Source organism: Balaenoptera physalus (assembly GCF_965194825.1).
Source record: "Balaenoptera physalus genome assembly, chromosome: 17".
NCBI classification, from domain to species: Eukaryota; Metazoa; Chordata; class Mammalia; order Artiodactyla; family Balaenopteridae; genus Balaenoptera; species Balaenoptera physalus.
The window spans coordinates 13,772,692-13,790,593 of record NC_138895.1 but is presented as its reverse complement, the minus strand read 5'-3'; the positions used below and the strand labels follow the sequence as shown (position 1 = coordinate 13,790,593).

Here is a 17,902-nt window from a genome sequence, read left to right as displayed (position 1 = left end):
TGAAAGATATAGCTTATCTGTAGCATGTTAAAAGCAAAAGCATATAAACATAAAATTATGCTCAGTGATCAGTGTTTCAGGGGTTTATCTTACTTTGAAATAATTTAGGTGTCCAGTGATTATCCATCAATTAGCTCTATTTAATCAGTCTAAGGATTCAAATTCCCTAGAGTTCTTTTTTTAAAATTGAGATATAATTCACATACCATAAAATTAGCCTTTTTTTTTCTATAAATCATCTTTACAGTTCTCTCTTTTTTTAAAATTTATTTAATTAATTTATTTTTGGCTTCGTTGGGTCTTCATTGCTGCGTGCCGGCTTTCCCTAGTTGTGGTGAGCGGGAGCCACTCTTCGTTGTGGTGCGCGGGCTTCTCATTGCGGTGGCTTCTCTTGTTGTGGAGCACTGGCTCTAGGCGTGTAGGCTTCAGCAGTTGTGGCTCGCGGGCTCTAGAGCGCAGGCTGAGTAGTTGTGGCGCACGGGCTTAGTTGCTCTGCGGCATGTGGGATCTTCCCGGACCAGGGCTCGAACCCGTGTCCCCTGCATTGGCAGGCGGATTCTTAACCACTGCACCACCAGGGAAGCTCCAAAATTAGCCATTTTATTGTGTACAATTCAGTGGTTTTTAGTATATTCACAAGATTGTACAACCATCACCATTACCCAGAATATTTTCATCACCCCAAAAAGAAAACCCATACCCATTAGCAGTCATTCTCTATAATTCCCTTTCCCCTCTATCTCAGCAACTGCTAACATACGTTATGTCTCTATGTATTACCTATTCTGGACGTTTCACATAAATAGACTATACAACATGTGGCTTTTTGTGTCTGGCTCCTTTCTCTTAGCATATTGTTTTCAAGGTTCATCCATCCTAGAGCAAGTATCAGTATTTCATGCCTTTTAGGGCCAAATAGTATTTCATTGTATGGATATACCACATTTAGTTTATCTGTTCATCAGTTGGTGGACATATGAGTTGTCTCCACTTTTTGGTTGTTATGAATAATGCTGCTATGACCATCTGTATACAAGTTTTGGTATGAAAATATGTTTTGAATTTTCCTGAGTGGAACCTAGGGGTGGAATTTCTAGATCACAAGGTGACTGTATATTTAATTTTTGAAGAACTACAGAACTGTTTTCCACAGCAGCTGCATTATTTTACATTCAGACCAGCAGTAGCTGAGGGTTCCAAATTCTCTACATTCTCACCAACACTCATTATTGTGTATTTGATTCTAGCCATCCTGGTGCACATGAACTGGTATCTCATGGTGGTTTTGATCTGCAGTTCCTTAATGACTAATGACGTTGAGCATCTTTTTCATATGCTTATTGGCCATTTGTATATGTTCTTTGGAGAAATGTCAAGTCAGATCCTTTGCCAATTTTTCAATTGGTTGTCATTGTATTATTAAATTCCCTAAAGATCTTGGAAATTATCTTCAAGCTGACATACTACAAAACATGATTCCTATTAAAATAGAGCATCTGTCAAAATAATAATTCAATTTGGTTGTAGAAAAAGTGGCATTTTTCATAACCAATCAGTACACCTGCATAAGTTTAGAGAAAGCATGTCCAAATAGAATAAAAATGTGCTTTTACATTATACTTGACATTGATAAATCAGAGAAAATATTGGTTTTTTTATTATACCAAAATTATTCAGCTAGTCTTATTTGCCAAAGGTTTACCTTAATTGCATCAACTTGGATTCTTAAAATGTTTCTGAGTTAGTTTCTGCAAGAGTACATTTTATTTTAATTGTAGCATATTGAAAGTATTATTAGTTCAAGCTCCCTGTTTTCTTGGAATTTTAGAGACATTGAAAGGACACTTATCTCTACAAGCCAGCTGGAATAGAGCTCCTTTATTCTTCTATTTACTCTTTCCCTGTCCTTCAGCACTAAGACGATATTCTCATCTCTTCACATCTGAGCATCTAATACGTCTGAAGGTGGAACACTGCTGTCTGCCTGACTTCTCTCATTCCTCAAGACAGCTTTTCTTTCTTAAAACAAGTTCTATCACCTATTCTTCGATCTTTGTTACACCTGAAATTTCCACCCCCCGACCCTTAGTCTTTTTGTTTAAAATTGAATCTTTTTCACTGTTACTGTTTCCATTCTTATTTGTTTTTGTCTCTTTTTTTTTTTAATCATCTTTCACTGCCCGAGTCAAACGGACTGGAGAGTGGTTCTGCAATCCTTTGTTTATTATTGCTTTTGACTTTATCCTAATCAAACTTTCTTTTTTTTTTTTTTTTTTAACATCTTTATTGAAGTATAATTGCCTTACAATGGTGTGTTAGCTTCTGCTTTATAACAAAGTGAATCAGTAATACATATACAATATGTTCCCATTTCTCTTCCCTCTTGCATCTCCCTCCCTCCCACCCTCCCCATCCCATCCCTCTAGGTGGTCACAAAACACCGAGCTGATCTCCCTGTGCTATGCGGCTGCTTCCCACTAGTTATCTATTTTACATTTGGTAGTGTATATATGTCCATGACACTCTCTTACCCTGTCACATCTCACCCCACCCCCTCCCCATATCCTCAAGTCCATTCTCTAGGAGGTCTGTGTCTTTATTCCCGTCTTGCCACTAGGTTCTTCATGGCCTTTTTTTTTTTTTTTTTCCCTTAGATTCCGTATATATGTGTTAGCATACTGTATTTGTTTTTCTCTTTCTGACTTACTTCACTCTGTATGACAGACTCTAACTCCATCCACCTCATTACAAATACCTCCATTTCATTTCTTTTTATGGCTGAGTAATATTCCATTGTATATATGTGCCACATCTTCTTTATCCATTCATCTGTCGATGGACATTTAGATTGCTTCCATGTCCTGGCTATTGTAAATAGAGCTGCAATGAACATTTTGGTACATGACTCTTTTTGACCTATGGTTTTCTCAGGGTATATGCCCAGTAGTGGGATTGCTGGGTCGTATGGTAGTTCTATTTGTAGTTTTTTAAGGAACCTCCATACTGTTCTCCATAGTGGCTGTATCAATTTACATTCCCACCAACAGTGCAAGAGTGTTCCCTTTCCTCCACACCCTCTCCAGCATTTATTGTTTCTAGATTTTTTGATGATGGCCATTCTGACCGGTGTGAGATGATATCTCATTGTAGTTTTGATTTGCATTTCTCTAATGATTAATGATGTTGAGCATTCTTTCATGTGTCTGTAGGCCATCTGTATATCTTCTTTGGAGAAATGTCTATTTAGGTCTTCGGCCCATTTTTGGATTGGGTTGTTGGTTTTTTTGTTATTGAGCTGCATGAGCTGCTTGTAAATCTTGGAGATTAATCCTTTGTCAGTTGCTTCATTTGCAAATATTTTCTCCCATTCTGATGGTTGTCTTTTGGTCTTGTTTATGGTTTCCTTTGCTGTGCAAAAGCTTTTAAGTTTCATTAGGTCCCATTTGTTTATTTGTGTTCTTATTTCCATTTCTCTGGGAGCTGGGTCAAAAAGAATCTTGCTGTGATGTATGTCATAGAGTGTTCTGCCTATGTTTTCCTCTAAGAGTTTGATAGTGTCTGCCCTTACACTTAGGTCTTTAATCCATTTTGAGTTTATTTTTGTGCATGGTGTCAGGGAGTGTTCTATTTTCATACTTTTACATGTACCTGTCCAATTTTCCCAGCACCACTTATTGAAGAGGCTGTCTTTTCTCCACTGTATATGCTTGCCTCCTTTATCAAAAATAAGGTGCCCATATGTGTGTGGGTTTATCTCTGGGCTTTCTATCCTGTTCCATTGATCTATATTTCTGTTTTTGTGCCAGTACCACACTGTCTTGATTACTGAAGCTTTGTAATATAGTCTGAGGTCAGGGAGCCTGATTCCCCCAGCTCCATTTTTCGTTCTCAAGATTGCTTTGGCTATTCGAGGTCTTTTGTGTTTCCATACAAATTGTGAAATTTTTTGTTCTAGTTCTGTGAAAAATGCCAGTGGTAGTTTGACAGGGATTGCATTGAATCTGTAGATTGCTTTGGGTAGTAGAGTCATTTTCACAATGTTGATTCTTCCAATCCAGGAACATGGTATATCTCTCCATCTATTTGTATCATCTTTAATTTCTTTCATCAGTGTCTTATAATTTTCTGCATACAGGTCTTTTGTCTCCTTAGGTAGGTTTATTCCTAGATATTTTATTCTTTTTGTTGCAATGGTAAATGGGAGTGTTTTCTTAATTTCACTTTCAGATTTTTCGTCATTAGTGTATAGAAATGCAAGAGATTTCTGTGCATTAATTTTGTATCCTGCTACTTTACCAAATTCATTGATTAGCTCTAGGAGTTTTCTGGTAGCATCTTTAGGATTCTCTATGTATAGTATCATGTCATCTGCAAATAGTGACAGCTTTACTTCTTCTTTTCCGATTTGGATTCCTTTTATTTCTTTGTCTTCTCTGATTGCTGTGGCTAACACTTCCAAAACTATGTTGAATAATAGTGGTGAGAGTGGGCAACCTTGTCTTGTTCCTGATCTTAGTGGAAATGGTTTCAGTTTTTCACCATTGAGGACAATGTTGGCTGTGGGTTTGTCATATATGGCCTTTATTATGTTGAGGAAAGTTCCCTCTATGCCTACTTTCTGCAGGGCTTTTATCATAAATGGGTGTTGAATTTTGTCGAAAGCTTTCTCTGCATCTATTGAGATGATCATATGGTTTTTCTCCTTCAGTTTATTAATATGATGTATCACATTGATTGATTTGCGTATATTGAAGAATCCTTGCATTCCTGGGATAAACCCCACTTGATCATGGTGTATGATCCTTTTAATGTGCTGTTGGATTCTGTTTGCTAGTATTTTGCTGAGGATTTTTGCATCTATGTTCATCAGTGATATTGGCCTGTAGTTTTCTTTCTTTGTGACATCTTTGTCTGGTTTTGGTATCAGGGTGATGGTGGCCTCGTAGAATGAGTTTGGGAGTGTTCCTCCCTCTGCAATATTTTGGAAGAGTTTGAGACGGATAGGTGTTAGCTCTTCTCTAAATGTTTGATAGAATTCACCTGTGAAGCCATCTGGTCCTGGGCTTTTGTTTGTTGGAAGGTTTTTAATCACAGTTTCAATTTCAGTGCTTGTGATTGGTCTGTTCATATTTTCTATTTCTTCCTGGTTCAGTCTTGGCAGTTTGTGCATTTCTAAGAATCTGTCCATTTCTTCCAGGTTGTCCATTTTATTGGCATAGAGTTGCTTGTAGTAATCTCTCATGATCTTTTGTATTTCTGCAGTGTCAGTGGTTACTTCTCCTTTTTCATTTCTAATTCTATTGATCTGAGTCTTCTCCCTTTTTCTCTTGATGAGTCTGGCTAATGGTTTATCAATTTTGTTTATCTTCTCAAAGAACCAGCTTTTAGTTTCATTGATTTTTGCTATTGTTTCCTTCATTTCTTTTTCATTTATTTCTGACCTGATCTTTATAATTTCTTTCCTTCTGCTGGCTTTGGGGTTTTTTTGTTCTTCTTTCTCTAATTGCTTTAGGTGCAAGGTTAGGTTGTTTATTCGAAATGTTTCCTGTTTCTTGAGGTAGGCTTGTATTGCTATAAACTTCCCTCTTAGCACTGCTTTTGCTGCGTCCCATAGGTTTTGGGTCGTCGTATCTCCATTGTCATTTGTTTCTAGGTATTTTTTGATTTCCCCTTTGATTTCTTCAGTGATCACTTCGTTATTAAGTAATGTATTGTGTAGCCTCCATGTGTTGGTATTTTTTACAGATCTTTTCCTGTAATTGATATCTAGTCTCATAGCGTTGTGGTCGGAAAAGATACTTGATACGATTTCAATTTTCTTAAATTTACCAAGGCTTGATTTGTGACCCAAGATATGATCTATCCTGGAGAATGTTCCATGAGCACTTGAGAAAAATGTGTATTCTGTTGTTTTTGGATGGAATGTCCTATAAATATCAATTAAGTCCATCTTGTTTAATGTATCATTTAAAGCTTGTGTTTCCTTATTTATTTTCATTTTGGATGATCTGTCCATTGGTGAGAGTGGGGTGTTAAAGTCCCCTACTATGATTGTGTTGCTGTCGATTTCCCCTTTTATGGCTGTTAGTATTTGCCTTATGTATTGAGGTGCTCCTATGTTGGGTGCATAAATATTTACAATTGTTATACCTTCCTCTTGTATCGATCCCTTGATCATTATATAGTGTCCTTCTTTGTCTCTTGTAATAGTCTTTATTTTAAAGTCTATTTTGTCTGATATGAGAATTGCTACTCCAGCTTTCTTTTGATTTCCATTTGCATGGAATATCTTTTTCCATCCCCTCACTTTCAGTCTATATGTGTCTCTAGGTCTGAAGTGGGTCTCTTGTAGACAGCATATATATGGGTCTTGTTTTTGTATCCATTCAGCCAGCCTGTGTCTTTTGGCGGGAGCATTTAATCCATTTACATTCAAGGTAATTATCGATATGTATGTTCCTATTCCCATTTTCTTAAATGTTTTGGGTTTGTTATTGTAGGTGTTTTCCTTCTCTTGTGTTTCTTGCCTAGAAAAGTTCCTTTAGCATTTGTTGTAAAGCTGGTTTGGTGGTGCTGAACTCTCTCAGCTTTTGCTTGTCTGTAAAGGTTTTAATTTCTCCATCGAATCTGAATGAGATCCTTGCTGGGTAGTGTAATCTTGGTTGTAGGTTTTTCTCCTTCATCACTTTAAGTATATCCTGCCACTCCCTTCTGGCTTGCAGAGTTTCTGCTGAAAGATCAGATGTTAACCTTATGGGGATTCCCTTGTGTGTTATTTGTTTTTTTTCCCTTGCTGCCTTTAATATGTTTTCCTTATATTTAATTTTTGACAGTTTGATTAATATGTGTCTTGGTGTGTTTCTCCTTGGGTTTATCCTGTATGGGACTCTCTGTGCTTCCAGGACTTGATTAACTATTTCCTTTCCCATATTAGGGAAGTTTTCAACTATAATCTCTTCAAATATCTTCTCAGTCCCTTTCTTTTTCTCTTCTTCTTCTGGGACCCCTATAATTCGAATGTTGGCGCGTTTAATGTTGTCCCAGAGGTCTCTGAGACTGTCCTCAGTTCTTTTCATTCTTTTTTCTTTATCCTGCTCTGCAGTAGTTATTTCCACCATTTTATCTTCCAGGTCACTTATCCTTTCTTCTGCCTCAGTTATTCTGCTATTGATCCCATCTAGAGTATTTTTAATTTCATTTATTGTGGTTTTCATCATTGCTTGGTTCCTCTTTAGTTCTTCTACGTCCTTGTTAAATGTTTCTTGCATTTTGTCTATTCTATTTCCAAGATTTTGGATCATCCTTACTATCATTATTCTGAATTCTTTTTCAGGTAGACTACCTATTTCCTCTTCATTTGTTAAGTCTGGTATGTTCTGACCCTGCTCCTTCATCTGCTGTGTGTCTTTCTGTCGTCTCATTTTGCTTATCTTACTGTGTTTGGGGTCTCCTTTTCACAGGCTGCAGGTTCGTAGTTCCTGTTGTTTTTGGTATCTGTCCCCAGTGGCTAAGGTTGGTTCAGTGGGTTGTGTAGGCTTCCTGGTGGAGGGAACTAGTGCCTGAGCTCTGGTGGATGAGGTTGGATCTTGTCTTTCTGGTGGGCACGTCCACGTCTGGTGGTGTATTTTGGGGTGTCTGTGTCCTTATTATGATTTTAGGCAGCCTGTCTGCTAATGGATGGGGCTGTGTTCCTGTCTTGCTAGTTGTTTGGCATAGGGTGTCCAGCACTGTAGCTTGCTGGTCGTTGAGTGAAGCTGGGTCTTGATGTTGAGATGGAGATCTCTGAGAGATTTTTGCCATTTGGTATTACGTGGAGCTGGGAGGTCTCTTGTGGATCAGTGTCCTGAAGTTGACTCTCCCACCTCAGAGGCACGGCCCTGATGCCTGGCTGGAGCACCAAGAGCCTTTCGTCCACACGGCTCAGAGTAAAAGGGAGAAAAAATAGAAAGAAAGAAAGAAAGAAAGAGGCTATAATATAGTGAAGTAAAATAAAGCTATTGTAAAGCAAAGCTATACAGACAAAATCGCACCCAGAAGCATATACATATACACTCACAAATAAAAGGAAAAGGGGAAAAATTAATATATCCTGCTCCCAAAGTCCACCTCCTGAATTTGGGATGATTCGTTGTCTATTCAGGTATTCAACAGATGCAGGCACATGAAGTTGTTTGTGGAGTTTTAATCCGCTGCTTCTAAGGCTGCTGGGGGAGATTTCCCCTTATTTTCCCTGTTCGCACAGCTCCTGGGGTTCAGCTTTGGATTTGGACCCGCCTCTGCGTGTAGGTCGCCTGAGGGCGTCTATTCCCCGCACAGACAGGACGGGGTTAAAGGAGCAGCTGCTTCGGGGGCTCTGGCTCACTCAGGCCATGGGGAGGGAGGTGTACAGAGGAGGCGGGGTGAGCCTGCGGCGGCCGAGGCCGGCGTGACGTTGCACCAGCCTGAGGCGGGCAGTGCGTTCTCCCGGGGAACTTGTCCCCGGATCACGGGACCCTGGCAGTGGCGGGCTGCACAGGCTCCCGGGAGGGGCGATGTGGAGAGTGACCTGTGCTCACACACAGGCTTTTTGGAGGCGGCAGCAGCAGCCCCAGCGTCTCACGCCCGCCTCTGGGGTCCGTGCTGATCGCCGCGGCTCGCGCCTTTCTCTGGAACTCCTTTAAGCAGCGCTCTGAATCCCCTCTCCTTGCGCTCAGCGAAACAAAGAGGCAAGAAAAAGTCTCTTGCCTCTTCGGCAGCTGCAGACCTTTTCCCGGACTCCCTCCCGGCTAGCTGTGGTGCGCTAACCCCTTCAGGCTGTGTTCACGCCGCCAGCCCCAGTCCTCTCCCTGCGATCCAACCGAAGCCCGAGCCTCAGCTCCCAGCCCCGCCTGCCGAGCAGCCAAGCCTCTCGGGCTGGTGAGCGCTGCTTGGCGCCGAGCCTCTGTGCGGGAATCTCTCCGTTTTTTTCCTCTGCGCCCCTGTTGCTGTGGGGTCTGCGGTGATCGCCGCGGCTGGCGCCCGTCTCTGGAGTTTGTTTAGGCGGCGCTCTGAATCCCCTCTCCTCGCGCACCAGGAAACAAAGAGGGAAGCAAAAGTCTCTTGCCTCTTCGGCAGCTGCAGACTTTTTCCCGGACTCCCTCCCGGCTAGCTGTGGTGCACTAACCCCTTCAGGCTGTGTTCACGCCGCCAACCCCAGTCCTCTCCCTGCGATCCGACCTCCCAAGCCCGAGCCTCAGCTCCCAGCCCCGCCCGCCCCGGCGGGTGAGCAGACAAGCCTCTCGGGCTGGAGAGCGCTGCTCGGCGCCGAGCCTCCGTGCGGGAACCTCTCCGCTTTGCCCTCCGCACCCCTGTGGCTGCGCTCTCCTCCGTGGCTCCGAAGCTTCCCCCCTCTGCCACCCGCAGTCTCTGCCCGCGAAGGGGCTTCCTAGTGCGTGGAAATCTTTCCTCCTTCACGGCTCCCTCCCACTAGTGCAGGTGCCGTCCCTATTCTTTTGTCTCTGTTATTTCTTTTTTCTTTTGCCCTACCCAAGTACGGGGGGAGTTTCTTGCCTTTTTGGAGGTCGGACGTTTTCTGCCAGCGTTCAGTGGGTGTTCTGTAGGAGCAGTTCCACGTGTAGATGTATTTCTACTGTATCTGTGGGAAGGAAGGTGATCTCCGCGTCTTACTCTTCCGCCATCTTCCCCGAAGTCCTAATCAAACTTTCTTAAGCTCTCTCTCATGCTCCATCCAGCTCAAATGCCTCTTAATTTGCATTAGAACACTAATATCACAAATGGTGTAACACAGACATCCTTTTTCTGTCGTTCAGAATGGTAATTTCTAAAGTATTCTTATCTATGTTTTCTCTACCTCATTTCTTCATAATCGCCTTGGAGACAGGTATCAGGAAGGAAGGGGAAGCAGGAGGGAGCATGGGAGAGAAGGAGGGAGAGAAAGAAGGAAAAGCAGAGACGGAGAAGATGGAGGGAGAAGTCTGCTTTGCTGCTTGGAAGCAACGAATAGGACTCCTCATTCCCACCTTCCTACATTAAAAAACTTTGGTTTTACGCCATAAATTCTATAAAACACATTTGTAATATAATTACAGGGGCCTAAAACATAATAATAGTCTTGTCCATCACTCACACTTGTTCTTCAAATTGCTCTTTCACCTGAGTGAGCAAGACTCCTTGTGTGAGGGACGTGGCCCTCACAAGAGGAAGGAAAACCCAGAGGAAGGAGAAGTTGCAGAATATTCAGGGAATATTGAAGAAGATAAAAATTAGAAAGTTTTCAAGGGCCGTAAATGCCACACTGGGAGCCTGAATGTCACTCTCTAGCCTGTCTTGACTTAAGGAAGGACAGTAAATTCTGAACGGGACTTCTTTGCATATGCTGTTCCCTGTGCCTGCAGTGGTCTTGTCTCTGGCCCTCACTCCCTGCACACTACTCCCCTTTTCTTGGTAGAGCTGGCTCCTTCTCATGTTTGGCTTAAATGTTTACTTCCTCATGACACCCTCCACATGTGATCCATTCCCTCGTCACTTTTTTTTCACAGCATCTGTGATTTGTTTCTATATAATTAATTAAACCACCAAGTGTAATGATGTGTTTATTTATCTGCCCAGCCTCTCCACTGGCATAAAGTGTCACAAAGTTAGGGACCATGAGTTTGTTTACAATGTTTCCTTAAAAATAATGACCATCTCTATCCAGCATTCATATCCCCATCCAGCCAAATCCTTCCCTCTCTTCCAGATCCAAATCAAGTCCATCTCTTCCATGAAACTGCTCACCCCTTTCTGTCCACAATGCATCAAGAAGAGGAGAGGGCAAAACAAAGACCCTCATAAAGCATCTACCTTTTTAAGCAGGCAAAAAAGAGAGATGGAACCCTAGGAAGGAGAGGAACAGAAGAAGTCAATGTCCCTGACCCCAAGAGAAAAGAGAGTTTCAAATAGGAGTTGGTAAACAGCCTTAGAAACTGCACAGATGCAGAACGGGCTGTGACAAAAGCTTTTCCACTTGGAGATCACCACTGATCTTTAAGAGAAAGTTGCAAGACAAATACTGTATGATCTCACTTATATGTCAAATCTAAAAAAAAAAAAAAGCTCTACGGATACAGAGAACACATTTGTGGTTGCCAGAGGCAGGCCAAAAAGTCCCAACTTCAAGTTATAAAATAAATGTCATGGGGATGTAATGTACAGTACGCTGACTGTAGTTAATAATAGGGTATTGCAATATTTGACAGTTGCTAAGAGAGTAGATCTTAAATGTTCTCATCACAGAAAAAAAAATTTGTAACTACATGTGTTAAATAGACTTATTATGGTGATGGTTTAGTAATATACCATATATTTAATTATCATGTCATACACCTGAAACTAACATAATGTTATGTCAATTATACCTCAATTTTTGAAAGAAAAAGAACATTAAAAAAAAACAAGAGGATGCTTCATCGGGGTGATAGGGATGGAAAGCAAATTGTCAGGGTTCAAGAGTGTGCTTTTGAGAAGCCAGGAAAAAAGAAGAAAAAGAAGGAGAAGGGAGGAGAAGGAGAAGAAGGAGGAGGAGGGGGAGAGGGAGGGGGAAAGGGGAGGGGAAAGAGGAAGGGGAGGAGGGGAGGGGGAAGGAGGAGGGGGAGGGAGGAGGAGGAAAGAGAGGAAAGGAAGAAGAGGAGAAGTAGCTTGTGTCTGAGGAAGAGAGAAATGTGGATAGTTGACAAGAGAAAGATTAAAAACATAAGGGCGGGCTTCCCTGGTGGCGCAGTGGTTAAGAATTCACCTGCCAAGGCAGGGTTCGAGCCCTGGTCTGGGAAGATCCCACATGCCACGGAGCAACTAACCCCGAGCGCCACAACTCCTGAAGCCCGCGTGCCTAGAGCCCGTGCTCCGCAAGAAGAGAGGCCACCGCAATGAGAAGCCTGTGCACCGCAACAAAGAGTAGCCCCCACTCGCCGCAACTAGAGAAAGCCCGCACGCAGCAACAAAGACCCAACACAGCCAAAACTAAATAAATAAAAACAAAACAAAAACCCAGAGGGGCAAGACGGTGCTGAACGAGGTTGGGAGGGAACTGTTAGTGATGTGTTGTTAAAGGAAGCTTCAGAACATTCCTTACAGAATTGCCAAGATTGCATAAGGCAGTAACCTAATTTCACATTTGCTCTTTCCTCACATGGCAGGAAGCCATAGAAGAGACGACAGCAATAAGGTCTCTGTCCATAAGACACTGAGGCCTGAGCACAAAACCAACTGCGAGGGGAGGGTTGCTTGTACCGCAAAGCCCAAACCCACCCATCCACCTTCTCATGAGGTCTTTACCAGAATTCATGTACGTGGCTCTCGCTCGCATCCCTAAGAAAGGGATTTGCAAAACCTTCCCCCATGCATCACAGAATTCCAGATCTGGAAGAGACATTAAAAATGATCTAATCATCCACCACAATGGACCCAAGTCAAGGATGATGTTTTCCTTTCCTCACTGTAGTTTCCTTTTTTCTCTGCAGGATAATGTTTCTTTTAATAAAGTTCACTCTTCCACCAAAATATGACAAAGGCATAGCCGATAAATAGAATGTCTCATCTTTCCATCTCTGAGTCTCTAACTGGTTTAATAATTCACTCCCTCTCAGTGCCTTAAAAATGGAACTTTTATCTTTGAATCCATCTATAAAACCATTCTCTTCTCCTCCCACTTGCTAAATGGCCTCCATTTATCACTCATTTTATGGATGCTTATCTACTCCAAGGGAAGTCTGATCAGATAACCTGGTCCTTAGAAAAGCAGAGGAAGATTGTTAGGAATGGCTTCTATTGTTTGAGAACCTCTCTTTGATCTGAAATTTTTAGGAAGGTTATAGGATGTCTCCAGGGTGTTTTGCATTTTTGATGGCCCAGGAAATTATTGCCTTGGTCTCAGAGTCTGGAGAGCCTTTGCTAAACATGTTCGCTGGATCCAACCCTTCAGGATGATTTGAGAATGAGCTTAATCCCCAGTCCGAGACTGTACATTCCTGGTTTAATGTTGTGATATAATATGACAGATTTATACATTGCTCTGACATAACGAAATGCAACGAGATGAAGTGTTTTATTTACACAGTAACCTCTTATTTCAACAGCTCACGGACTGTTGTATAGGCTTTCTTGGCCTTGTAGAAAAGGCCCCAGGAAACATCCCTGTGAGCCTTGCAGCGCAGCCTCGCCAGTTCACAAAGACCAAAGCTCTAGGCCAGGAAGTCAGGAAGGAAGAAAACAACAATATAAACAAAGAAGAAAAAAAACCAGGAGGCCTGGACACATCTACTCCTCAAAGGCACCCATACAGCTCTCGGCTGCCCAGGTGGCCTCTCCTCTATCTGGATACAGAGACCACAGAGTAAATGTTTGTTGAATGAATCCCTTCCCAGGTTCGGCACTCACTCAACAAACACGGTTGATCATTCCTTCAGTGAACACTGTTCCCTCTAGGAGAGAAAAGGCAGTCGTACAAAGATGAAAGGGATATAGCTCTGCATTCAAGGAGAAGGCAGCCTTGTGAGGAAAGCAGACAAACACTTAAAATTGAAGTGCTGTGCCCTACAGGAGCAGACATACTGGGTGTTAGGGAAGGGGATGCGGAGAAGAGATTAAATCCTGGGGTAGTTGTAGAAAACTTTAGAGAATCATCTCAGATGAAAAGCATTTCAGCTGTTATGGACCAAACTCACAGGACTCAAACTCAACTCCCCAGGTGGAGAACATGGGGAAAGATTTGGTGCCTTCTACCAGAGGCTCTGGCTATCATGTTAGAAGGTACAGGAGTTCTTGGTCACGACTCTTCAGGAAATTTGAGAAGTAAATGAGTGAGTGTGATAGAGGGACGCTGGCTCACCATCTTCCAGAGCACGACCAGGACTGGGCATGGCAGAGAGCAGGGGACATCCTAGATAACAATGTTCTTATTTACTAGAGCAAAGCATATCCTCCCCCAAGATGGGTTTTCCAGTGTATTGGGATAGAAGCAAGTGAATGCCAAAAAGCCTTCTTCGTCACCAACTTGGGAAAAACAAGAAGGAACTGGCTTGCTCCAAGGTTTCCCTCCACCCTCTAGCTGTTAGAGAGAGAAGAAAAAGCAGACCTCATTCTAAATAAAGCCTTGCTCCTCAAAGTGTGACTGAAGGACCAGCCGTACAAGCATCAGCTGGAAGCTTGTTAGAAATGCAGACGCTCAGGCCCGGCCCCAGCCTGCTGCCTCAGAAGCTGCGCTCTAACGAGATCCCCAGGTGATGTGCATGCAGGGCCAAGTTTGACAAGTCCCGCTCTAGACCAGCAGGGGGGCTAAATACTGGAATCACCTGAGGGCCTTTTTCAACAACTGATCCCACCCCCAGGAATTCTGATTTAAATAGCCCAGCTCCCTAAGTGATTCCAAATGTGCAGGGAAGGTGGTTCAGCACCCAGAGAGACCTTCAGTTCCTCCATGAGAACCTTTGAAATAGCCGCAGGTCTGGATGCCGCCGCCATGGAATCAGCACAGGGGCTCCCTGAAGCCCAGGGAAGCAGCTGCCCGTCCCGGTGCAGGTAGGAGCGGGGACCAGGCCTGGCTGGCCACACCCAGGGGCCACAGCTCATCAAGACTGTTCACTGTGCATTTCAGAATGTGGACTCCGTGTTGAAATTTGCCATGGTAGATCAAAACACGAAGCCTGGAATGTTCTATGCCTGCGTGTTTAGCTCGTCCTCAAACAAGTCTTTTGCAATTAGGGGAGGAGGAAGGTTGTCCAAAAAAGTTAGGGGCCAAAAGTTGAAGAGCCAAAAAAAAAAAAAGCCCCAAAAAACAAGAGGACAAAAAGAGGAGTTACCCTAATGAAGCGACACCCAGCAAACCCCTGCGGTGAGTCAGCACGGGGAGGCCCAGCCCCTCCGAGGGGAGCCTGGAGCTCAGCGCGGGGCTGGGCAGGGCTGTGTGTGGGCAGAAGCTGCTGCTTCTCGTCCCAAGACCAAGTCTGAACAGCAACTTCCCTCCCTCAGCTGCTTGAACTGTTTTTTTTTTTTCTCTGAGGCTGGAAAGAAGTGTCACATTTTGCTCCCTCCTGAGCCCGCTCCCCACCCTCTCCCAGGGACCGTGCGCTGGGTGGAGGGCGCGCTGGGAGCCACCTCCAGCCTCGGGTGACTGTGACTGCAACCGCGGGAAGAACTTTCAGCCCCTCTCATCCTCGCACTATGAAGTTCCTCGGGAAGCCCAGCAGCCGGAGAGCTGCTTTGCTGCCTCTTTGCTTGCTCTTTTTGAAGATTCTGCACCCAGGGCACAGCCATCTTTACAGCAGCCGCTATGCTGGGTAAGTGGAGAGGCTCTCATGCCCTGATCAGCTTGGACTCCGGTCAGGGGGCTGGTGTGCTCCTGAGCGTGCCTCACTTTCTCTGGTCTGTAGTCTCTGCGTGAATCTGTACGCTTTCCCGGTCACCTAACATTAAATGTATATGCAGTCCCCTGGCTCTTTGGAGAGAATGTGGTGGACGCAAGTCTAGTTTCTCATACTGTTTATGCCGTGCCAACCTCAGCCGTGGACCGGTGTTGATGGGGATTCTGTCTTTGGAACAGCGGTGGCCAGTATGTGCAGTGTTTGCCTTGGTGGTTGCCCGGCAGGAAGGATGCTGTTGTGACACGTGAATTGTGAGCTGAAAACTAAAGCTTCCCCTTTAGGATTGTATGCAGAAGCCGTGGGTGGAAATTCACCAGTGATTAAAAATCGTGTGGGTTTTTTTTTTTTTTTTTTTGAGTGCTTGTTAGCCTACAGAGTGGTTATTAGATTTTCTAATCTGAGCGATGCAAATGAGTCAACTCAAAATAAGAATAAACGTAGGCAACTGTAAAATTATAGGTGTTTTTCTGAAGGGAGAAACACAGAAGGGGAAAACCATTTGTACTTCCCCGCTCTGTGGGTTAGCACGCTTTGTGTTTGCTTCGCATAACGAGGCACGGGGCTGCGTGTAAAGCGGCTGGGACTGCGCATGTCGCATTATCCTGAAGGGTTGCTTCGAAATATGCAGCGCGTGCTTTGGATGAATTTTCAAGGGGTCGTTCTTTGAATCTGGAAATTATGGCATTCCTGCATTTTAGGGCTGGAAGAGCCTTAAATAGCTCCTCTAGTTCAATTCCTTTCTACAGAGGAGGAAAATCAGGGTCTTAAATCTTTTTGTTTACCTATTTTAAAAATATTTATTTAATTGAGGTGTAGTCGATTTACAATGTTATATTAGTTTCTTTTTAAATTTTATTTATTTTATTTATTTAATTTTGGCTGTATTGGGTCTTCTTTGCTGCACGCTGGCTTTCTCTAGTTGCGGCGAGCGGGGGCTACTCTTCCCTGCAGTGCGTGGGCTTCTCATTGCGGTGGCTTGTTGCGCAGCTCCGGCTCTAGAGCGCAGGCTCAGTTGTTGCGGCACACGGGCTTAGTTGCTCCGCGGCATGTGGGATCTTACCGGACCAGGGCTCGAACCTGTGTCCCCTGAATTGGCAGCCGGATTCTTAACCACTGTGCCACCAGGGAAGCCCTACAATGTTATATTAGTTTCAAGTGTACACATAGTGATTCCAAATTTTTAGAGATTATACTCCATTTAAAGTTATTATAAAATATTGACTATATTCCCTGTGCTGTACAATATATCCTTGTAGCTTATTATTTTATTTTTTAACATCTTTATTCGGGTATAATTGCTTTACAATGGTGTGTTAGTTTCTGCCATATAACAAAGTGGATCAGCTATACATATACATGCATCCCCATATCCCCTCCCTCTTGCGTCTCCCTCCCACCCTCCCTACCCCACCCCTCTAGGTGGTCATAAAGCACCGAACTGATCTCACGTGCTCTGCAGCTGCTTCCCACTAGCTATCTATTTTACGTTTGGTAGTGTGTCTATGTCTATGCCACTCTCTCGCTTCGTCCCAGCTTACCCTTCCTCCTCCTCTTAAATCTTTTAAAATAGACTACAGTTGCTCAATGATGGCCAGCTGAGGAAAACTTTCATATCGATATGAATGACGGCCAGGTCTTGAAGCAAAGTTGTTCTTTCTAGAAATCGTGTAGAGAAGGATTTATAAGTGTGACCCTGGAAAAGAGAATTGTTTCCGTTTCTCTCCTAAAGAATCTGGGCACTGCTTTAGAGTTCCCCTGAACACAGTACTTACAGAGGAAATTGTTCCCTCAGTTTAAGGGGACACAGGATGGGGGTGGAGAGGTGTTGGTGGGGAAAAGGGCTGTGGATGGTAATACAATCCCCAAATTTTCCACTCCGGTGTTCCCGGGAGAAACAGAGGAGTTAACGTCTGAGGGCTGCTTTTACGTCTCCTGGACACACGGTCCAGGCTTTATGTCCATCATTTTTCACCACCCTCGGAGCCCTGGGTAAGGAAGATGTGTTTAGTGACTGACGGTGCGGGCTAAGGTGTGGAGGCGTTTACTCCGGCTCTTAATGGATGTCAGGCCTGTGATAAACCTATCACGGATTTAGATGCGCCCGTGTGACGTAGGACCTCGCTCCTCCGCCCAGGGGCAGCCCCGTCCATAATGATTTCAGTGTGTGGCCCTCATCAATGGTAAGTGACCAAGCCTGCTTCGGTGGAGCAGGTGTGCACACTTCCCTAAACGCCGCTTAGAAGAAACGAGGCTAAAGGCGGCGGCCTTCTCTTAGAGAATTTCGACTCTTTGTGGACGAAGTTGCACTACCTTTTCTGTTGTTCTGCAAAGAAAGTAATAGTTGCCATTTTCTCTTTGGCTGCTACCTAATAAGTTAGTCCCAAATGTATAAATGAAAGGTGACTGAAAGTTGGAAGAAAAAGATGAAACATGAGACGCTGAAGGGAGCCTTCCCTGGTCCATCACAGGAGAGCTTCTCCAAAACCGGAGAGGTTCAGTGCATACTCGCCATCGAAAACGGGGGATTT

General features: G+C 43.7%; 1 protein-coding gene across 1 annotated transcript in view; it reads left to right on the top strand.

The window, feature by feature from the left end:
* Positions 1-11,594: 11,594 nt before the first annotated feature.
* Positions 11,595-17,902, top strand: part of CPA6 (carboxypeptidase A6) — a 285,604-nt gene continuing 279,296 nt past the window's right edge. Inside the window, exon 1 of the mRNA XM_082433701.1 lies at positions 11,595-15,290. Within this exon, the coding sequence (XP_082289827.1) occupies positions 15,175-15,290 (116 nt within the window). The 5' untranslated portion in view covers positions 11,595-15,174. The remainder of the gene's footprint in view (positions 15,291-17,902) is intronic.